The following is a 23,857-nucleotide window of genomic DNA, read 5'->3' on the forward strand; positions in this document are numbered from 1 at the left end:
GTCCTACTCTTCTCCATTAAGTTGGTAAATATATTGGGACCTTTGTAACTGCTCTCATCTGGTATTCCCTCTTACAAGTTACAAGGTATTTTTAATTATGGCAGTAACATTTTAATAAGGCTATCAGTGCCCCGGGCCAATGCTATAACCCAGTTATTTGACATGTTGGGTTGACAAGCACCTGTTACAAAGTGCAACCTTGTTAATGGAAGATTCATACTAATGAGGGGGAACCCTGGGTGTCTACAGGGCTACTACAGCAGCTCTCATTTGACCCTTCACTCCTATTTCCAAGAATGAGGGCACAAGCAGAGGAAAGAGATGGCTGTCAATAAAATAATTGTGTTCCTTATCCCCTTGGGCTCGCATATACCTGGGTGTAAATTAGAGCCGCCCCGGTGTGAAGCAAGTGTAAAGATCCCTTGAGAACTTCCACGCTTCCATTTATTGTCTTGTACCACACGTGGCCGAGCTGCGCTGTGGTATTAGATACCAATTATCAAACTATCTGAATAACAGGGGGGAGATGCACCTTGCCAGAAGTTTATGCTTTATTAAAATAATTCATCCCCACAAATTAATGTATTTTGCATGCATGTTGTGGCTGAAAAGATTTTTGCCCCACTACTAAAGAATAACTAGTCAAAAATAGCCTTGTAGTGGCCTCAGCACTACTAAGTATCTTTCTGTATGTTAACTTCTCAAGCTCTGGCAAATGTCACCAGGTGTTGATGAAACAGAATTGTGAAGCTGCTTTTGAAGGAATAGGAATAGTGTGACATTAAATAATTGACCTTGTACAGTCATTGTTGGGGCGCTCTGCTTGCAGCAACACAAAGAGCTGTGTAGAAATATTGTGTACATGCTCTGCTGATCATGGTGGCACCATGGTGGGAAAGGTTGTCACGTTTTGGCCTCCTCCACCTGAAGCAAAACAGCCAGGCATCCAGCAACTTTTTGTCTAAGTAGTCAGTCGGGTTTGACAAGGCTGACACATCCTCCACCACACCCTCTACTTTTGCATGGTATAGAAGGAATTCTGCAGTCCTAAGATGCATTACCTACCGCTGAATTCAAAGACATTTTTTTTAACCCTACCAGAAACTGGTAGCATAATATTCTAGGGACTGTCTAAAAGGAGGACAGTGAGTGTTCAGGGACCTGGGAATGACAGCTCTTGACAGGCAGTTCCAGGCTTGAATAGTCACAGGCTCACACTGAGCGCCTTGTGTCAGTCACTCCCTGCCCTCCTCATCCCCTCCAAACAGTGGCTGAGGCATATCTACATTTTAAAATTGATTGTGCTGCAGGGCACGGTAAATCTGCCCACAATTCAGCACCAGTTAAGTGCATTTATCTTCCCCATGACAGGGATATCTTTGAGTAAAATGTCTGAACTCTCTTGTTTTGTTATTAATCGCATTTGAGACCACCCCTGCAGTCACTATAGAGGTGTGGCACCAGCTGGTGAGCCTCTCTTTCTGTGCAGGGAAAAGCTCAGGCTGCGAACTCGGGAGTGTTAACTGTGAATTTTCTGGGGAGAGTTCAGCCTGAGTGAAGTAAGGAAGTGGAAATTCCCAGGACTGACCTTCATGTTGTAATAAACATAGACTTTGTGAATGCTGCCACTCAGCCTAAGCTGTGGCTTCCCAGGCAGCCCTTGCACAGACAGGAGTGGTGGTGTATGGCAGCCACCTTACAAAGACATGTAGCCAGATCAGTGGCTTGCACGTGTAATCTTGTTCTTACTGCCAAAAACTGCAGAAGTTAGGAACACAGGAGTCAGATGCTGTTTTACCTGCATGATTCAATATTTGTTTGGAATGCCAGACCTGGATTTTTGCAGGCTACAATAATAGAAATCAGTTACCAAGTCATATTCAGATTTGTGCTTTGTCAGATATCAGATGTCACTAGTTGTCAATGTGTTTCAGCTATTTTAAATTCACTTTGTTCCTCTCCACCTGGTATAGACTGGGACAAACAGATCATTGTGTTCACCTCAGGTAGTGTCCTGAATAATTAAAGATCAACTATCCAGCAGCCTAAGCCTAAACTAGAGCTTTTGGGTACCCCATTTGGGGTTGCGAAGGAGCCTTGTATGAAACCTAAAGAGACAGACTATGTCTAGCCCTAGTATCATGTATAAAGGAGCTTCCCTCTGTTTGCTGAAGCAGTGTTCAGCTATAGCCCCTTTGCCTCCTTTGGAACTGTTTTCTCCCAATATCCTCATGGTGTTGGCAGCTCTAGAAGAGGTGAGTTAGGATACAGGGCTGCAGGACAGCCCTTGGTTCTAGCTTGGTTTAAGGTACCCAGAGGGAATATTATGTCTCCTTAAGACTAACTTGCTTAAAGAGAGTCTCCTAAACCCCAGTTTTTATGCATCCATGTCTTAAGAGGCAGAACTCCACCTTCTGCTAAGACAGGTGAGCAAGGAACTACAAATTACCACATTTTATTCTTTCCTGCATGGCATTTTCCTCAGGAGCAAAAAGAGACTCTGTAGCTTGCAGAGTTTACTGGACATTTGCTCTCAAAAACTCTTTGAAGTCAAAGAAAGTCAAGGAACTTAGGATGTAGCCTTAAGTACCTCAGGACCAGGCCTTTACAGAAGCAGTGGAGGAAGGTTTAAGCAAGGACGACCAGTTATGGCACTGATATTTTCCTGTAGTCAGTAGAATTTTAATCAATACCCATGAGACTTGATTCTTCTTCAAGATAATCAAGTCCACCTAGGGTAAGAACCCAAGTAAAATTGATGGTTTGAGCAAGAAAAATATCTGTATTTACTTCTTTCATTTGTGTATGTATGAAAACAGTTCAGATAGGAACACTGAGCTGTTTTGAATATTGGTTCAGTCTTATCCTCTCCTCTCCATTCCAGTGGGGCTAATTTTGCAAGCAGGACCAGCAGAATCCACTTGCTGTTGAAGTACATTTTTCTGCATGTCCAGGTAACAGTGACTCATTCAGGCCCCTGGGTGTATCACACGCATGCTGTCTCCATCACAGATAATGCAGTGTCTCACTCAGCTGGCACACCAGTCCACGCTGAGAGGTGGGGCTGATTTGAGGTGGTGCTAAAACTCAGCAAGAACCTCAAATCAGTGTAATACTTTTGGATTTCTAAATACGCACACATATAAATGGACAGCTCTCAAAGGGACTCGCTGAAAAAAATGCTTTGTCTTCGTGTGTGTTTAAACACAAGTGCCTGGTTTGATGCATCACCACTCAGAAAAATCTGACTGTTAGGTATGCTGGTGGTACTAATGCAGTGATCTGCATTTATGTTTCAAAAAGTTTGGACTGAAGTATAAAGGCACAAAGTTCAAATTTCCCTCATTCTGCATTTTCCGCCTATTCTACATCTGTCTTCTACCCTTTTACTTCCTTCTTTACAGCATTAAGCCTATGTATTTGTTTTTCTTACTCATCCTGACTGCTTTTGTATTCTGCTCCCTAATGACTTTGCAATGTAATGTCAAATCATCAAATCGTGCAGATGTAATCTGTATTCAAAAAAGCACCCCAAATCCACATATATGTATGTATATATGTAAGTATGTGTACATGTATACGTATATATAAATGCACTGATATATAATGATTCACGTTATATATAATATGGCATATATATTACAATATGGAAGTCACTGTATGACTTCATAGATAATAGGCAACTTGCATTCTGCCTCTTTGTAGCGCTCCGTACAGCTCCGAGCGGTGCTGTCAGGATGCCTTTCGAGATCAAGCAATCCCATATTTGCTTGGAGGAGCTCTTATGCCTCCGGTATGCTGTGCCCACCATCACCTCCAGCAGCAAGCCAGGTTCTCACATAACCTGTACTGTGGTGCTCCCACAAACACTCAGCAGTTTCAGTGGCATGGGGAATTGCTCTTATTTGGTTTTCTCTTGAATAGTTCAGAAAAACCTTGTCCTTTGGTATGTTTGTGTAGCTATTACTGTCCTGTGGCCTATCACTTGGATTTAAAATACCAGGAAAATGATCAGTGCAGGGACAACAGAAACAAGCCCAAGACTCTATGCATGGTGTAGGCTGCTGGTGATTTCCCACAAGCTTAAAAAGCTTACAGCACATGCATTGTCACAGAGCATCAGATAACTGATATGGCTGGCTCCCGTACTGCACTTTGGGATGAAAGCCTCAGGATTATTTCAGAAAATCTTGGCAGGGTTATTCATGAGTGACTGTTGCTTCTTAAGATCTGGCCATTTTCCCTTTGTCTTCTAACATAATGGACAACTGGCCAGACCAGCTGAGCCACTGCCACTGAGTGTAGCTAAGAAATTGTTCCCAATTGACCACTGAGACTGGGTGGTCAATGGCTGATAACAGAGGCACTGCTGGGCAATCAATGGCAAATGCCTTTGCCAACACCCTGCATCTATGTAAGTATGTTAAAATGTTTTTTATCTCTAGGATCTGGCTTTTTTTTTTTTTTACTTTTTACTTATTTTTTTACTTTTAGGAGTAAAGCTTACTCCTGAAGTCAAGAAAAACTAAGCAAAAATGTCAGTTTAAACAGCCGTTTCTGGATATCATCTTTTGCACACACACAGGTGGCATCAGCGCGTGACACAATTCAAACACTTCATGTGCCGGTGCACAAGTTTTGGGGCTGTTTCAGAAGCAAACTGGGCTTGGAGTATCGACAGCCTTTCCAAATGTGGGATCCGATATATTTCTCAGTTGATGGAAAAAACATTGATGCCACTTTCCTAAGAAGCACACTGGCCCTGTGATGTGCAGGGGAGAGGTCCAGTGAACAGGACCCGTCCTTGAAGTAATGGCACTGGTTTAGCTGGCACTGCCTTTTTCGGCTGCTCATTGCTTTCTGGAGCAGTACCAGGGTATTTGGCGTCCTGGGCTCCCCTGGCCCGGGCACCCCACGCCCAGGGGCTCTGCGACAGCGACGGGGAAAGCGCTGTTCGGTAGAGCCGATATGGGTCACAATTAAGTTTTTAATGGGCAACTTGTGAGCGCAGTGCGAGCACCAAGGGAGGTGGAAACACCGGTGCGAAGCTCCGAGAGGTCTTGCGGTGCTCGGGCGGCCACCGGGGAGCGACACCACCGTCACCGCGGGGCGGGGGCCGGGGCCGCGGAGAAACCTGAGGCGCCCGCCGAGGAGGAGCGGAGGGCGCAGGCGAGGCGGCAGCGGCGGCTCCACGCCCAGGAGCGCCGCTTAAAACCGCCGCCGAAAGGTGTGGCCTTGCTTTTCCTCTGCCGGCGGGGAGGGGACGGGACGGGACCTTCACTCTTGCCACCGCCGCAGCCTCCACCGCCCGCCCGCCCGCCACCGCGCAGCGCTCCGCGGCGCCCCTGCCCGCTCCACACCTGCGGGGCAGCGCAAGATCACCGGCGCTCGGCCCTTCTCCGGCCCTCGGCGGGCTGCGAGGGAGAGGCGGCAGCATCGCGGCGGGCCCTCCCAGGGGAGGGGTGAATGAGTTTCCCCCCGTCGGGTCTGGGTCAGTCTCCCCGTCGCTTCCCCCGTCGTCCCCTCTCCTCCCCCCGGGCGGCGGCCCCCGGCGCTCCCCCGCCGCCATGAGCATCAACGGCGGCTCCCACCCGCGGATCAACACCCTGGGCCGGTTGGCGCGGGCCGACTCGGGCACCGACCTGCGCTACGAGATGAGCTCCCATGTGGTGGGGGGCGGCGGCGGCACCCACACCCACAAGACCTACTACTACCAGAAAACCTACGGGGGGGACTACGCCTCCGATGGATACGGGTAGGTGCGGGCCGGGCCCGGCCGGGGAAGGAGCGGCTCCCGTCGGCCCCGCTCTCTCGGACCCGCCTCGGGAGAGCTGCCGGCAGCCTGCTCGCTGGTTAATTTCCTAGGCGTGCCAGCTTGCAAGCCTATATTTTTTTCCTTTTTTTTTTTTTTTTTTAAACTTTCGGTGAGGACTCTGTGAAGAGAGTAACAGGATAAAAAAGCAGAATGGTCACCTCGCTGTCTCCCCTTTGCAATCTGGGGTGTAGATGTGTCTGTGCTGGCTGTACTGAGCTGTACTCTTTGGATAAAACCCTGCTTTGCTCAGTGATACAAAACAAGCTGTACTGAGGTGAAGTGCTTTATACATCGTACACCCTTGCTGTCCTCACCAGCACTTGCATTACTCATGCTATAGGACGATTTTAACTAGTGGGAATTGTTCTCATATTCATTTTTGAGTTTGTTTCTAACTTGTGTAAGGCCATGATCTTTTACGTAGGGATCCTTGGCTGGGGAGCGAAGATACGGTCTGCTTCCCCCCCACTCTGCTTTCTTTCTGCTTGCCGTGTTGCTGTGAGCACAAGAGAAGGTCTTGCAGATGGGGTACAGGCTGTGGATCCTGATTTGGAGAATGTGTGGTGTCATGGAGGCAGCTATACCAGCAATCTATGCAGATCAGTTCCAGCAAAATCAGTGCAGTGGTCATGAAGGCTTCTCCATTAATCCCCTTGGCTTGGAGTTCGCGGGACTGAAATGCAGGCAGCAGTTACGGTCGCTGAAGGAAAACAGCACTGCTGTATGATAAGGTGCCTGTACAATACACTGCTGGAGATTACTCCTTTGTACGTCTGGAATGGCTCTGTTAAGTCTGTTTGTCTAAGTATTGATGTCACTGATTTAGGAGTTGATTCAGAAGTGCTGTTGTGCTGTTGTGTTAGAATTTACCACCTAATTTTATGGATAGTACATCATTATTAGATTGCAAGATGAGAATTAAACATATTAAAGTATAGTAAATAAACAGCAGATGAGAACAGGCAGACTTTATTAAATCAAGCAAATCTATAAATTACTGTAGAGAATTAGGATTACCCTAGAGAGCACAGAGAGCTCTGTTTAGGTATGTCAGACCTGTTGCTAGAGGACGACTGAATGAAAGGCAAAACTTGCATTTTACCTCTTTTTTTGTTTATTACTTTGCCCAGTTCTTAGTTTTAGTTCTTCATTTTACATTCCGTTTGGTGCGTGCACAGGTAAGTTAGTTAATGATGAATTGCAGTTGTAACGTGTCTACTTACTATTACAGTGGTATAAGGATACCTATTTATTGCTACATTATTAGAACAATTTGATACTTTACCAGGGGAGAGTGCACAAATGGGGACTCCAAAATGCCGTAATTGCGTTGCATTTGTGAGGATCTCTTTTTGCTCACTGACACTCCACTGCAAATACCTTTACTGTTTACAAGAGGCAGACATGAAAAATTAAGGGCAGAACATGCTACTTCCAGGCTGTTACCTTTTTTTTTCCCAGGGTTAGTCTGATGCAACTATGTTGGATTCACTAAAGTCACTCCCCTATTATTCCTGACTTTCACTGGAGGAAAAATACCTTCGTTTAATTTAGCACTCTTTGGGTTTTGTTACGTGTTTTAAACCAGTTCGTAGTTTGTTAGGCTCTTCTTTCTGTAATATTCAGTGGTGGTGTAGCAAGAATGGAAAGGACAGATGTGGTCAAGAGGTTAACAACCTCATATCAACATCCTTTCACTTATTGTCTATAATGTGATATTCGTATCTCATTTTTTGAAAGGCATATCTGGCAAGGAGGTAGCAATGAAACTTCTTGTTCACTTTATTGTGAGGTTTCTACATGGAACTAAAGACCTCTGTTAGTGAGATCAAAATACATGCATATGTGTATATATAGAACATGCTTTTTGTATATTAAATCATCTGAGCATACAAAATACGTAATTATTTGCGAAACAATATATGTGTGTTATATTTTTTTTAATTAGTTCTGATTTGAATTAAGATGTCCACAAAATACAAAATGAGGGGTTTGTTGTCAGTTAATTAAAAAAACCACTAATGCCTGATTTTGCAGATGCAGTGTTAGCAGAAAATACACTAAATCCTGTGCATGTTGTGCTTGCAGGATCAGGACCATCATCTATGGAAGTGGTTTTAATAATTAAATTCAGCCTGATCTCTTCAGTGCCAAAGTTTAGTGGCAGTTACTGAACTTGCAGAACCAAGGCTTCTTTTTCCAAGGGGGAAGGTTACTGCACCTGAATTCTAAATGCAGTAGCATTCTACATAGGGTCTAGTCTTGTAAGTTTTGGGGCGTATTCTGCCGAACAAGTCTGTGCTGAGTATTACATTACTCACAGAGCAATATAAGACGCTCCCTGCCCTTAGGGCTCAGCAAGGTGCTTTTACAACATTCCCGGTTTCTTCTGGCTTGGGAACTCAGGATGAGCTTGGCCCTGAGTACAGAGACTCAGCTTGACAGTGAGTCACACACTCCTAAGCTGCCAATTCATCAGTCAAATATTTGTCAATGTCTTTGCTATGGAGAGATAAAATCTGATATGCTGTGAGAAAAGGAAAAAAAAAAAAGCAGATTGTGTGTGCAGTTTTGTCATTGCTGAGATTAAGGAAAAAAATAGCCTGGGGTTCATGGTTACTGTGTGATAGGAAAATAAATTAATTGACACAATTCTGCTTAAGAATGAATGGGACTTGTATGCTTTAAGTTAGAAAAGGAGTTAGAAATTCACATCCTGTGCTCTGACATTACTTTCATGGACTGACAGATGAAGTAAACTTGCAGAAAACAGATTCAGAGCTATGTTTTTGCCCTTCCCAGCAGTCTTGCAGGGATCTGCAGGGTCTTGGCTAAGCTGAGCGGTGGTGGGACTTTGGGCTCTTCTGCCACAGCCTTGCACAAAGGGAAGAACTGCCCTGGTGACAAGCAAAACCCTGGGCAGACAGCGGGAGGAATGTGTCAGAATTGCCAAATGCCTGCCACACCGGCAGAGCCTGCGCTGCTGTGCTCGAGCTGGCTGAGACATGGGTCTCAGCAGCAGCTGGTGATACTGCCACGCCATGAGAAAGAAAGCCAGGTTGTACCCATCCCAACTCACCTTTCCGTAGGTATGTGTGTGAGATTTCAAGCTAGGTGCCTTTGCAGATGTGAAAGCCTGTCAAGCGAGGGGTTTGCTGGTGTTTTGAGTAGTAGGGGCGTAATTCTGTGGTCCAGTATTTGGCACCTCCCTCTCCCAGAGCCAGAGGTGGGAGAGGCAGCAAGTCTGCATCCTGCTGCCAGGAGCAATTATGGCCTTTAGAAACAGTGCTGTTGCTCGTGATGATTAATGCCAGTGGGGAAAAAGTGCAAGGAATTTCTGCAAATACATATGATAGGGTCCTTTGTGAAATCCTGCTTTCTCTAAAGGTGCTTGGCCTCAGGTGTCTTAAGATTTCACCACCGACTCTTAAATTTTTGCATGTTTCTAATGACATTTAGAACCCGATTGTGTAAGACGCAGACATCTTTTGAAGTTTCCTGTCATTGTGCCTTAGTGTATGTGCATACTCAGCAGATGGGACTAGTTTGGCAAGGCCAGGGTGTGCCAAAACTGATCCTAGTAAAACCAGAGATGTACAGGGAGAACCCAGCTATGAAACTCTTGATAATTTCTGACACTTCCATTCACCTTCTTTGAGGGGCGGGGGGAAAGCTGGTTTATAGTATTTTAATTTCTGGTTATATTCTTATGGATATTGCGATTCGTCACCTTTTGCCAGCATACACCCGTGCGTTTTCAGGGGCGCACACACCCAACTGGCAGATGGGCTGGGGTTTAGTCCTGTGGGGTGTGCGGGCTGTGTGCTGGGAATGGAGATTCCAGGTCAGGTTTTTCTTCTGACTTGCCTACCCTGGACATACCAGGTAATCCCTTGATGAATCTGTTGCTTGTTCAAACAAGTTTGTGTGGATGGGGAGAAAGAAAAAAAAAAAGGTGAAGTGCTATTGTTTTGCTCTCATGGTTGAGTTAAGGGAGTTGCTTGATACTTTCTATCTGCATAAAGACATTTTTTAAAAGCTTCCTTTACTTTTTGAATGAAAGCAAGCACTTAAGATTTTTAAAAGGCAAAATGTTCAGTGGAGCAATCAGAAAATTTAACAAAGATTATTCTAGTTTGGTTTAAATCAGATCTTCCGGGCCAAGAGTGTCCCATTTGTGTTTCCAAAGCTTTAAGGGGCTGTGGAGCTGCTGGATGTGCTTCTGCCTGTCTCCTTGACCCTGCTGGGGCTCTTGTGAGGATCACTGGTACTGCTTAGCAGTTAAATGCAATCCTAGTTCAGAAATTGAGGGATCAGCAGTAATGTAAGGGCTGAGTTTAGCTCAGGTGGGGTGTATTGCACCATCCTGCCCAAAGCCTGGTGGCAACAGGGGCCGGGCTGTCCTCTGGTTTCTCTGGGAGAGCAAGGGAGTGATGTGCTCTGCCTTGACATGCAGCGAGCAGGGTGGCTCCTGTACAGAATGATGACAGTGTGAAGATGCTGTGCTTTTCCTAGGGCTCCTCTGGCTGGAGAGAGATACAGGGCTACATTTTAAGATTCCCAGATGAAAGTGATTCTTCTGTGTTCTGAAGTATTCTCATAATTTTTAAAAAAGACGCTACCCACCATTGTTTTCCTTTGTTCCTTTAATGGCTAATGACTATTAAAACTAAGTCATTTTAATAAAGAACTCAGTTCAGTAGTATCTTTTTGAAATTCATGAGTTGTCCTCAAAATAAGTGTTGGTATAAAATTTTGAGTTGTAGGGAGAATTGGGTGGTTAAGGTCTGAAGCAGTTCAGGCTGTTTCACTCAGCAGTGTTTACAAAACCAAAGCACTACAGCAAATAGATTCTTGCAAATGCATGTGTTTGTTAGTAGGATTCCCTGCACTCTTATGTTACAAGCCCTGCTAAAAGATCGAACTCCATTTCTTTTCTGCTGGAATGGTTGAAAATGTGTGCTGTTCTTATGCTCTGCAGTAAAATAAGTGAAAAACTTGTCCCTATTTTCACTGTTTGGCATTCCTACAGTGTTTGGCACAGCAGGTTCCTGTTCACAGGTTTGAGCTTTAGATGCTGCCAGAGGTTAAAAATCAAATTAAATTGTCATCGTAGCAGCAGCAGCAGCATCGTAACAGCGATCTAACATTACTTTAAATTAGTGCAGTTTCATGTAAACAAAGATTAAGCAAGAGAGACATTGACAAAAATATAATCTGTAGCAATCCACTTAATCTATGTCCTGTGAGGATTGTTGGGGTCCTACATCTTTTTGAGGGACATAAATGTATTTTTATATATGACCTAGGTTACGTAGTTGTACTTTGAAAATTTGGCTGTGTACTTGCCCCCACGTAATATGTTCAGGGCTTAGGGTTTACCTCAGTTTGTTTAGTCCAGTTTTTTTTTTTTTTTTTTTTTCTCCTTATGCCATTGTGTTGGATATGGTTTTCCTTTGGCTGGCTGTTTCCTTCTGCCTCAAGGTTGGACGTCTGCTTACTCTGCACTGGGGTTTCTGCTTTGATCTATTCATTCCCATTAAAGGACTGTTGGTTCCAGTAAGAGAAATATTTCACTGAGGGCCTTTGAAACTGCTTATGAAATACTCTCCTGTCACATGGGTGAAAAGTACTGGAGATGTGTCCATTTGAGATTGGGCTAGTGCCATCTGATGTATCAACCAATATATGTTGAGGTATTGTCTTGCTAAGTATTTTCTAAACTCAGAGATGGATTTATGCCTTTCTTGAGTATGTTTGTACAGCTAAATCCTCTTCGGATGTGAAGTCATTGAGTGCTGTTGACTTGGTGGAGCTATGCCATCAAACATCAGCTCCTGTACTGGAACCTGCTGTCCCCGGGGATGCCCCCATGACCCAGTGTAGCTCCATTTGGTCACCTGATGGATTTGAAAGCCGTGAGCTCACCCAGTGTTATCAGATGCCTTTAACAAGCCACTACCTTTTCACCCATCATCCTAGTATTGGTCTCAGTATTTTGACTAGAAAAGTAGTTAGTTGTTTAACAACAAAATGGACATCCATGGCCACAGCCATGATTAAATATTGTGCGCTTCTCTGGTTTCAGTTTGTATTGCTCCAGCTTCAGCCATTATTTTGGTTATGTCTCTATCTATTAGACTGGGGAGCATTAAACATGTGTTGCTTTCTTCTTGTGAAGGTCTCCATGAACTGTAAACAACTTACTTGTAGATCTCTGTTTGAAGATCTAAATAGGGTGTGCTTAAGCCTCCTACTTCAAGGCATCTACTCCTGCCTTTGAAACAGTTTTGTGCATCTGTATTAAACCATCTTCAGTTTTCCAATTTTTTTTTTGTTATTTGGACAGTAATTCTGGATGTGGTATTCCAACATCATTGGGATGAACACAAAATACCTGCAATTCTTTTTTTCCCTGTCTTTTAAATTGTTTTTTATTTATTTGAAAAAAAGCTTTTCATCACAATATCTTAGCATGTTAACTATGACAGCTGTTGTTTAGACCTTCTCTCAGTGTGAAGTGATGCCTTTGAGATCAGTGAAGTTACACTGAGGCCAGTGGAGATATGCGGATTTATTACAGTAGAAGTCTGGTCCCTATCTGTAGTTCTTTTGGCTTTAATGGATATCCAGCATTTATAGCTGTCGGGAGATGACTGAAAAAGCGATTGAAGAAAAAACTACGCTTCTGATGTTCTAAAAAGAGAAAATTGCTTGGAAGGTTCCTTTCTCCTCTTTATTATGTTTCATTCATGAGAATAATTGTGGGTATATTTAAATGTAAATTTTAGATGCAGTCAGATACTTCTAGATCCAAACACAACAGTGATGCCTAAGGAGAAGGAATGATTTAGAAAAGGAAACTGACGGGAAGCCTGGCACAAAATCAGACCCATATGTTATTTTTCACAATTGCCTTATTTAAGCTCTTTCCAAGATACACAGGGATGCATAGCAGAGCAGGGTGCAGCATTCGTGCAGCCCAAGGGTCACAGTGCCAGCCAGAAGTTGCACACGTACAGCTGGTTTTAAGTCACCCGGTGATTCTCCAGTCCTGTCTTTCTGTCTTTGAGGGTCTGCTCTCTGGTACTGGGGGAAACTAGTGATGAGTTGCTCAAAGTTTTTCCACTTGTTCAAGAGGAGCTGATAGGAGAATAGCAGGAAGCACCAACTGCACGCACTGCAGAAAAGCTCTTAAAAATACACCATTGACCATTTCTCACCATTGACTATTTCTCTTAGTGATTTTCCCAAGGACATCTCTGCCAAGCTTTTTACGTTGTCACAATTCCTTTTGTGAAGGATGATCAGAGTTTGTTGAAGTCAGTGGAAAGGTTTCCATTGAATCCGTATGACTTGCTGCCTCTGAGCTGGACAGATTTGCACCAATTGTCTTTTTGATGTTAGTATTGTATGGAAGGTTTGGACCTCAGTGATTTGTAATGGAAAAGGTTACCTACTGTGAGCACAGGAGTTAGAAAAGCAAGCTTTGAAGCGTCTCTCTTTCTTATCGTCTCTTAGTCGTGGTTTATTTTAGTTTTACTGGCAAGTGCTTCAATTTGGGAGCTGCCTGGGCCTGCTTGGGAGCTCTGATTCTGTCAGAGGAATGGTTCCTTGCTTGAAACACCTCACCCACATTTGACTAGCAGTGACTTGCTTTGGTGGCTCAATCCCAAATGCTGGAAAAGCAACCTTCTAGAGATATGGATGCAGTAGGCTATGTCCAAGACAATAATAGCAAGTCTTTTTTCTGTCTTGGCTTTTTCCCCTACTAGTGTTTTTTGTTCCGGAATTTTACTTGGAACCCCCAAGCTACCACTTTATTTATTTGTAAGAAAGCATGTCCTTTAACTCCATGCCCTACATCTATTTTTGTGCATAGTGCAGTTCCTTCGTAAGACACTGCACTAGCTTAATGCATTTCTACTGATAAAAAGGCCCTTAGTACACTTGTATGGACCTGTGTGCTCATACGTTTTTGTAGCAGAGGACTCTGCTTTCCTTTTGTGCTCTGACAGTTGATGGCTGGTGTGGTAACATGTATTATAACATCATACAAAGGCTATGTTCTAATGTAGGGACATTAACAAAGATTGTGAGTAATTAATTATCACTGCAATACTGCCAAAGTTTTGCCTATCAAAGCTGCAAACTCCTGTACTGGAAGAAAAACTTTCTCCTTATGGCCTGCCACTCTCCACCTTCTGCTCTATCCTGTGGCAAAGCCAGTTCCGTGCTTACTCATACAGATTATAAAGGGGTTCTGCCATTGTGGAATTGTCATTAAAACTTCACAGTGCAGTTATGCAGGAGGGCCAGATAAAGTGTGTGTGTCTCTGTGAAGCTAAATGAGATGGATTATGCCATGTAACTTCCCTTAGCCGTTCTGAATTTGTTTCTTGTGTCTCCTCAAAATATGTGATCACTCTGTACTTACTTCATCATCTTCTTCTCCACAACAGTCAGAATGGGACTTGCACAGTGTCCAGACGCCAGAACACCATCCAGGAGCTGTTGCAAAACTGTTCGGATTGCCTGATGCGCGCTGAGCTCATAGTACAACCCGTGAGTGCTTCTTGTTCTTCTTGTCAAAAGTGATTACGAATATTACAGGGAATTAATGCTGTGTTGTTATCTGGACTCACAGGCTCTGCTGCTTCATCTGTTCTCCCCTTTCAGCTGTTTGTGTGAGGCAACTGGGAGTGGAATAGCACACCTCCTTCCTAGATCTCTCTTTTCTTCCTGCAGTCAGCGTTCAGTAAAACTGAGTGAAATGCATGCAGTTAAGAAAAGGGGGACTTCTTTGTTAAAAAGAAAAAAAAAAATCCACCTTTCAAACAGATTATGCTGCATTTTATTTTTCAGTTTTAGATCAAGCCCACTGTCAGTGTAAACAGCTGTTCATAATGTTAGACCACTTATACTCTCTTAGTATGTCCTATAGAATATTGTCATAATTTTCTAGACCATAATGAACCAGAACCACTGTAGGAAAGACCTTCATTATCTTTATTTTTCCAAATGATTCCTGAAGAGGTATGTGCAACTAGATTAAAGTCTTCTTGACTGTTTCATCCCAAATGCATACAGGTGATCTTTGCTGTATGCTACACTGATATAAACCCATAGTGCCTGGGGGTAGGTTAGTCACTGACACGGGATTCAGGCCTGGAGAAATGTGGAATGTCCTCTGTTCCTGATGAAGTTAGAGGAGGTGCAGGGTGGTGAGTGCATCCTGCTGTTGAGGCCTCTGAGATGCAAAACTCATTTACAGTTCTGGCAGTAGGTGTGATTTAATGCACGCTTTTGGACCCTCTGTGGACAGAAAGATCTTTCAGAATGAACTCTGTGGTTAGCAGTTCATTTCCTTTTCAGAGACACAGCATGTGTGAGCATGTTTATATAAAAATCAATGCCAGGGTAAATACTGCCTCTTGTTAAGGATTAATATTATTCCAGTGAAGTTAAAAGAAAGTGATGTTGAGTTCCAACTTGGTGCCACAGCATGAATTACTTTGTTTTTTCTTCTTTTCTTTCTGAGGGACAAAGTGATGAGGTCCATCAACATTTTATTTGCAAAGTCAAATCACAGTTGGGTTATGTTTTGTTCAGCATGACTGTGTCAGTGTGGGATGAGATCAAAAAACCATGTCTTCCTGTTTGAAGCACCATGACCATGCTGGTCCACTGCACTTAGAAGGTGCATGGAGAATTTGCCTAGACTCTGGGTGATAAGGTGGGACACAAATATGGCGGGGCATGGAGCTAGTCCTGGGCAGACAAGGTGCAGTCTGTGTTTTTGCAGGGAGTGAAAGTCTTAGAACCTTAGGAAAACTTCTGAAAAATGAGGAACAATATCCACCAGCTCCTAGTATGACAGTGTTTTTCTTCTTGTCCTCTAAACACAAAAGCATAAAGTCTTAAAAACTTAGCATGCCATGTGAAGCCTTGAATCTGCTGAAATAGACATCAGTCAGGATATGCTGCTCTTTATGGGAAGGTTTGGTTAGTATTATGTTTTAATAATTTTATTTCATATTTTATTTGTAATAAGGAGCTTCCAATGTCTGTGGATCCTCTGTCAATTGACCGTCTGCCAGTTAAAACTATCAGTCAGAAATCTAGCAGTTGAAACCTGTCCCGCTTCTTAAAACTGATCAGTCCTCATAACATCTCTTTTAAAACAACCAAGCTGACACTTATGTGATGAATATTTAATTTAGTCTTCCATCTCTTTCTTTTTTGTGTGGTTTTTTGTTTGTTTGTTTTAGGAACTGAAATATGGGGATGGAGTCCAGATTAGAGGGAACAGAGATCTGGAAGACTGCTTTGCACAGGCAAATGACCAAATGGATATGCTGGATGGGCTGATCAGAGAGATGAGGCAGATGGGCCAACCCTGTGACATGTATCAGAAAAGGTATTGCCAGGGAAGAGTTGGGAGAGGGAATGTGGCTGATAAGTTTGTGTTGTCTCAAGTGCTCACCTTCCCTGGTGTTGTAGGATGTGACAGAAACGAATAAGGTGAAACTAAAAAAACTATGATTCTATAGATTTGGGGCAGGCTAACATGGAGAAGGGCCTCGCAGTAATAGATTTCTTACAGAATTTCACACCTTGCTTGTCTCTATGAAATTTTAGTCAGTATATTTTTTTCCACAGCCTTTCCATTCAGCACTTTGTTTTGAATAATTCATGCTCCAGTAGGAGAGATGAATTGCATTGTTTCCATGTTTTCTGCCTGTTTTCCTCATAGATGCTAAGTGGTTCCTTCCCTTTCAGGCTGCTTCAGCTTCAAGAGCAAATGCGTGCCCTGTACAAAGCCATCAGCGTTCCCCGTGCCAGGAGGGCCAGCTCCAAAGGCGGTGGTTGCTACTCCTCTCAGAGTGGCTCAGGCTGGGATGAGTACACGAAACGTGTCACAACTGAATGTTTAGGCTGGATGAGGCAACAGAAGGTAAATCTGTGCAAAACCCAGAGACAATGCTAAGACCTGGTGTTATTTATAAAAGTAGTGAAGTTTGGGTGCCAGTAGAAGATTAAAATTACATAAGAATGCTTGTCATATGTTACTCCAAATTCCTATTTATTTTTTTTTTTTCTCTTTTCAGTATTGTACATATAGTGGCTTTCCACTGAAATATGAACATGCATTTGGGGTCTTCTTTTGCAGAGGAATAAGTGTGGAAGTTAGCTTTGAAAGCTAAATGTGACACAGGTGCTAACATAACAAAAAGCATTGGCATGTTTGCATTAGAGATTATTAGGCTTGATATTTCCTTCCTTCAACAGATTTCCTTTATGATTCACATTTATTTTAACCCGTTACACAGGACCAGCCTCACGGATTTAACCATTGTCCAGTATTTTACAGTTGTTCTCCCCCTCTAATCTATCCTTATCACAGTGGGAGCCAGAAGGTAGAGCCGACTGCCACAGGAGTAGGCTTTCAGAAGTCACTGCCTGAAGTTGCCATCTGTTGCGTTTGCAGAGTAAATTTGCTTGTGCACAGCTGCCAGTGGTATAACCTGAAATAGAAAACACACATTGAGAGCACATAGTCTGGTGTTTTTTTTGTGCTGCTGAAGTGGAAGTTGCATATTTGTGGTTGGACAACCCTTTCTGAGAGATGCGTAGGGAGGGTTGAACAAGGTGGCTGAAGTTATGCTCTGCAGACTTCTTGTAAACTGAAATTGCAGTATTTTTATCTCTATTAGGTCGTTTAGTGATCCTGTCATTGTTATCTGCATGTGGTGTTTGCCAGGTGGCTGCTATGCAAACCAGATGAGCAGGGGAGAGCTCTGTATGGTTCCCGTATTTTTCTGAGAGTGCTTGTCATGGTCTAGTCTTCCAGTGCCCTCCCAGAGCATGGAGTGTTTTAGAGGCAGAAGGGGAAGTGGAGGTGCGCTCACTGAGTGGTAATGTTTACAAGCACTGTGTCCAGACAGCAACAGCAGATATGATTGCACTACACACTCTGTGGGAGGGCAGGCTGATCGTCAGACCTGCCGTGATTTGAGGAGTGATGCTGGACAGACACTGGGCACGCTTCCAACCATGAAAGACGGTGAACATGCTGCACCTTCCAAAGACGCCACGTGACACTGCTCAGACACCCCTTGCTAAGCACAGGCAACATAAGCAAGTGCTGTATAGCTGTGTTCCTACACAAAACCTCCTGTGAAAGTATAAGGTGCTCTCTCTCTCTCCCCCTTCTTCAGTCCCTAAGGCAAAGCCAAGGTGGGGCCAGTAAGCACTTAGCTCCCTGTTAGGCTTCTGAGGTTTTTTTAGGGAGAATTTATTTTGAACCTTACATTGTGCCTTGCTCTGTCTCATTACTTGCTCATAGTGGGACCAGGATAATGTTTCCCCTAGCAATGTGGTGAGACATGGGAAAAAGGTCTGGGCAGCTGTGCTTTTCTGCCAGATGGTTTACTCACAGGAGAATCAGGTGGTAGGAGGGTTGGTCAAATTTCCAGTGCAGAATGAGGGAAAACGCAGTGAAGTGCAGACAGCCTTTGTTCACATACTGGCTGCCAGCCGGGACTGCTGCTGTTGCTACAAACTCTTTAGACTGTTTAAATATAATGAGAAGGGTCAAAGTCCTGTAACTTTCAGATGGCTGAATGCAAAATGGTTTTGCTTCTTGGATCGTTTTCAACACTGCCTTTGAACCCCTACGCTTGAATGTGGTTTGAGCTTTATTGTCTTCTGTTGACTCATAGAGATTTGGCTCCAGGCTGGTAATTACCAAATTCAGTCCCAACCCAAGATTAAGATTCCTGTTTCTTTGCTGTGCGCGTGCGCAGACAGGCATTCAGACAGAGACGGAGTGTGTCTTTACAGTATAAAAGACAATTTGGAGTTTGAAGAGCTGAAATGTGAAGCAGTGGCTTTTAATATTTGAAAATAATGAAACAAAGAACTGCAGTCAGATAGTTTTTGAGTTAGTAATTATCCAGGTGTATTACTGTTTTTCAAAGGCTGTTCCTAGTGATTTTCACTTGGCATCTTACAATAAATGTTGCCAAAATGCAAGACAAACATCACTTTCTATAATAATTTCAGTTTATCTTATGCTTTTTCATTTAGTTTGACTCCATTTTACTGAAGTTATTGGAGTTTACATGAGTGTAATTAAATTGGAAGTGTGGTGTACTGGGCTACGGAACTTGACTCTGGGTATTTTCACATGAATTGCATGAATAGCATTGTTTGATAAAGTCATAATTTGTTTTTGGAGCGATAAGAATGTAACTGTACTGTAGAACATAAAAGAACAGATTGGTCCGAAGAACACAGATTAAAATACACTACTGAATGTGCATCATCTAGTCTAATTCTAAGCAACTTACATATTTTCCCTACTTTTTCTCCTGCTTTGGTAAATTGTTACATGGTTTAAGTGATTACAATTTTAAGGAATTGTCAACCCTTATTCTGAACTTGCCTTTATTAAGTATTACTCTCTACTGCATAGTCATGTTTCCTTCAGTCCAGTTCCTTTATGCTCTGGTTTAGATAATAATGTCGGAAATGAAAGTATGATTACTGTCTCTTTCTGCCAGGCTGAAATGGAGCTAGTGAAATGGGGGTTTGATGCAGCATCCATCGAGCAGCAAATTAGTGACCACAGGAGAACTCACAATGCCATTGGAGACTATCGCTGGCACCTGGACAAAGTCAAAACAGATCTGGTAATTACTGTCTTCCTTTACACATTGCTTAGTCTAGATTTATTATATTGGCTCGTGGGCGTTCCGCTATAAAAAGGAAAGCTGAATAGCTCATCTTCTCTTCAGAAAGCACTGGTGCCATGACAGGATCCACTTTCCACCTTAATATTTATTATTTCATGATTACTTTGTGTTACACTTCATTCTCCAGCATTTTAAAATGAAAATTTAGTAGCTATTTAACATCCTGTTGTTGTGTACCAAGGCTGACAAATAAATATTGCAATGTTTTTTGTGAGAAGAATGGATAAGAATTGATTGTTCTCAGTTCCTGCCTGGGCATATTAAAACATGAAAGTGAAAGAATAAAGGAGGTGCTTAGAGATAGGCTTGAGTAATGAGGGAATTTCTGTGAGAAATGCCCAAATTCTGGGCTAAGCTTAGAGCTTTTCTTAGATGTGGTGTTGCTTTTTTTTTTTTTTTTTTTTTTTCCACTTTTGAGGCTTCTGTTCCCCTCTGCATCTTGTGGTTGGAATAAAAAAAGTCACTGAAAATGCAGTGGTTAACTTCCTGTCCGATCAGCCCAGCTAGGTATAGGAGAGAGGAGGCTGACTTAATTCCTATTCTTCTTTTCTTTTAATTGCTCATATCGACAGGAAGAGGAAAAGGCACTCCATTCTGGAGCTCTCATCTCTCTGCCAGGCTGAAGAGTGAAAGGAGTGTTACTCCCTTTTCCCTTCTGCTCCCACTAGGAAAGGTGATAGTCTGGCCCTATGAAATACCAGTTCCAAGGTTGTGAGGTTCCTAGGGGTAGAAATAGACATAAGAACTGGAGCCTCCTGTTCACATCATAGTTTATACTACTTCACAATCTCTGAAGGTAGCTGTAGGATTAGCTGGTTCCCCACAACTGTGTAGGAGTTTGGTACAGAAAGAGATCCAGTTTCAGGAGCTCTTTTGGTATTACAGGGGTTATGTGCAACCTTGCTTATGTACTAAGTATCCCTGAGGGAAGTAAGTTTGTCCAAGCCTTGTTTTTATACTTCTTGTGGTCTTCCAGTGGTGCAGACAAGCTGCTCACCTGCGTCTCTTACAGACATTTGCAGATTGCTACCTGTAGTTATAATGTTATCACAGAATGTTAGGGATTGGAAGGGACCTTGAAAGATCATTTAGTCCAATGCCCCCACTGGAGCAGGAACACCTAGATGAGGTTACACAGGAAGGTGTCCAGGTGGGTTTTGAATGTCTCCAGAGTAGGAGACTCCACAACCTCCCTGGGCAGCCTGTTCCAGTGCTCTGATACCCTCACTGAGAAGAAGTTTCTTCTTAAATTTAAATGGAACCTCATGTGTTCCGGTTTATACGCATTGTCCCTTGTCCTATCATTGGTTGTCACTGAGAAGAGCCTGGCTCCATCCTCGTGACGCTCACCCTTTACATATTTATAAACATTAATGAGGTCACCCCTCAGTCTCCTCGTCTCCAAACTAAAGAGACCCAGCTCCCTCAGCCTTTCCTCATAAGGGAGATGCTCCACTCCCTTCATCATCTTTGTTGCCCTGCAATGGACTCTCTCCAGCAGTTCCCTGTCCTTCTTGAACTGAGGGGCCCAGAACTGGACACAATATTCTAGATGCGGTCTCACCAGGGCAGAGCAGAGAGAGAGGAGAACCTCTCTTGACCTTATGATACTGACACTGTAAAGAAAATGTCAGCAAATAGGCAACTTGTAGAAGGCTCACAAAATATTTACTGTCTCTGTTGCAGCGAGAGAAGGCTGCGGTTCATCAGCTGGAGGAAGAATACGAAGGACTGCTGGTGAGCATGAGATATGTTCATTTCTGATACCTTCTATGATGGATGCTCTTTTTGCTTTATTAACACCAATATGATATTCAAGGGACACTTCAGGTTTCAACAAAGTGACAGGTGCATATTGAAATAATTCTATTCAGTAGCAAACTGGCATTGCTTTGTAGTTTCTATAAGGTTCAGTTTGCATCGTGAATTTGAGATTGATTCATTACCTGGTATAGTGAATTGCCCTTACAAGGAAGTTTCTAGTTTGCACCTGGAGAAAGGAGTTGGTCACTTAGCAGGTGAAGAGTAGAACTCTCCCTCCATAATGGGAGTAAATGTAGCACTCAGAGGTGGGAATTACAACCAAATTCTGTGTAGGTCTGTGCATCTTCCCTGCTTGTCTGCAACACTTGTATTTGAAATGACTTTGAGAAGCTGCTGACTTCAGGTTCCCATTGTTCCATAAATCCAGACATGTTGCCCACTGTCTATGCTGTGCTCTTGGCTTCCCCCCTCCACCCAGCACAGGCATTTCTGTGTTTATGGCTTCTCATTTCTGGAATTCCTTGCAGAAATACTCCTTTGAGAGAATGGATCAGCTCCGTCAGTTCCAGAACCTCATCCAAGCCACCAGCAGAGAGATCATGTGGATCAATGACTGTGAGGAAGAGGAGCTTCTCTATGACTGGAGTGACAGGAACACTGACATTGCCAGGAAGCAGGAGGCCTTCTCTGTAAGACAGCTCAACCTCCTCATGCTCTCTTTTGGGATAGGGAGGGCGGAAGAGCCTGGCTCAGGGGGACTGATCACAGGATGGGCATTTCTTTACTCTTTTGAAGTTCCTGGGGACTTCTGTGAACATTTTTAGATTAAGTACTGTGTGACAATCTTTTGCATCAAGACTGGATATATATGGGAAGATGGTGCTCTCATTCAACCAGTTGTTTCTTTTGATCTTGGAAGCTGGCCTTATCAGCACAGTCTGCTGTGGACTGGTAGTCACGTGTAGTTTGTGCACACAGTCATTATGTTGACGTGCTAAACTAAGGGACTTGAATCGAGCAGTTTAATTCTCCCTGTTAGGACTATGTAGGGGTCAGAGGTCCCCGTATTTGGCCCTGATTGTCTGTCATCAGAAAGCAGAGCTATACCAGGAGGAGCTGCTCCCTTTCTTTGATGGTTTTGCCAGCAATACGTTGAACGCACAGTCAGAGGTAGTTTGTGCTGTTCCTTGTCCTTTGTGAGTACACCAGGAAATTGAACATGTGCATTTCTTTGACCAACTGATCACCAAATTGAAAAGGGACTGAAAGTTCACGCTATTTAGGAGGTACTTTTATTTATTTATTTATTTAAGTTCAGTTGTCCTGGATGTTGTAAGATGCTGTCCTTTTTGCTTCCATCATTCCTAGGAAAGACAGAACTTTGGGTGCTCTGCTCTGTGAGTGGCAAGCCTAGAGACTACATCTGAGATGATTGCACTTTTTTGATTTTACTGCCTTTTACTGCCTTTACACCAAACAGAATTACTACATAGTGTTATCAGGGATAATTTTACATTATCACAAATACATGGAAAATTTTAAGTAAATCATCCTATGCATCTTACGTTTGGGGGCTTGTTTAATGCTGTGCTTTGGTTGTTTAGAAACGCATGAGTGAACTGGAGCTTAAAGAAAAAGAACTCAACAAGCTAAAGCAAGAAAGTGACCAGCTAGTGCTCAACCAGCACCCTGCTTCAGACAAAATCGAGGTGAGTTAGACATTGTATGATTTCTCTTGCGCCTTTAGTTGCTACATGGAAAAAATTCTCAGTGAAAGTCCACAAATGAAATACTGCATTTGGACCTGGGAAGGGTTGGCAAGCTAAAAAACACGTCCATTTTTATCCAGCTTTATCGGCTGCTCTCATAAATGTTACTACCTTCCTCTACAAACCTGGCCACAATGGCTACAGGCTTCTCAAGAGCTATGGGGAGAGCTCTCATTGCTATCAAATTTGATGATAGATGCATGTAAAAATTAATATGAGGCTTAGGGAGTTGTCTGAGTATGTTGGAATTGCTGTATCTCATTTGCGTTGACTAAAGTGCAGTGGAATTTATGGTAGGAAGGCATTTGTTGTCGTTATTCTTCTGCTATCTTAGTTGGCATGTTTTGAAGAAAGCCACACCCTTTGAGGGTTTATATTTAATCCAGGTGCAAATACTTTCTGCAGCTGAAATTCATAGTACATTTCTACAGATTAGCCAAGACATTTTTGCTTTCACATTGTGGTGTACACTTACCTTTAAATTACAAAGGCTTCTGCAATTTGGAAAACCTCATTTCAATTAGAAATGCTGTAGCTGTTATAATTTTAAGAGTGCATAAGAACCTGAAACTGAAAGAAGCTAATAGGGAAAAAAAAAAGTCCTTTCTGCTTTTCAGAAAGACTGTTGTTGTGTTGTGTAGAATCAGCATGCATATTTCTTCTGTGGTCAGTTTCTGCCTTAAAGGAAAGATCCTTGTAAGCTCCAGTAGTGAAGTACAAGTTGTATGTAATTTTCTAAAGAATATACA

At 43.1% G+C, this 23,857-nt stretch overlaps 1 protein-coding gene across 3 annotated transcripts in view; it reads left to right on the forward strand.

Moving 5' to 3' along the window:
• The first annotated feature begins 5,243 nt into the window (after positions 1-5,243).
• Positions 5,244-23,857, forward strand: part of DSP (desmoplakin) — a 39,544-nt gene continuing 20,930 nt past the window's right edge. Inside the window, exons 1-8 of one of the 3 annotated variants that reach the window (XM_065830137.2) lie at positions 5,244-5,755; positions 14,278-14,380; positions 16,087-16,235; positions 16,598-16,772; positions 19,384-19,512; positions 21,262-21,312; positions 21,867-22,028; positions 22,944-23,048. In XM_065830137.2, coding sequence (XP_065686209.1) covers positions 5,568-5,755; positions 14,278-14,380; positions 16,087-16,235; positions 16,598-16,772; positions 19,384-19,512; positions 21,262-21,312; positions 21,867-22,028; positions 22,944-23,048 — 1,062 coding nt within the window. In that variant the 5' untranslated portion in view covers positions 5,244-5,567. The remainder of the gene's footprint in view (positions 5,756-14,277; positions 14,381-16,086; positions 16,236-16,597; positions 16,773-19,383; positions 19,513-21,261; positions 21,313-21,866; positions 22,029-22,943; positions 23,049-23,857) is intronic. The other 2 variants (XM_065830139.2, XM_065830138.2) reach the window with 2 other exon arrangements.

This window comes from Patagioenas fasciata, chromosome 2 (assembly GCF_037038585.1).
Source record: "Patagioenas fasciata isolate bPatFas1 chromosome 2, bPatFas1.hap1, whole genome shotgun sequence".
Classification (NCBI taxonomy): Eukaryota; Metazoa; Chordata; class Aves; order Columbiformes; family Columbidae; genus Patagioenas; species Patagioenas fasciata.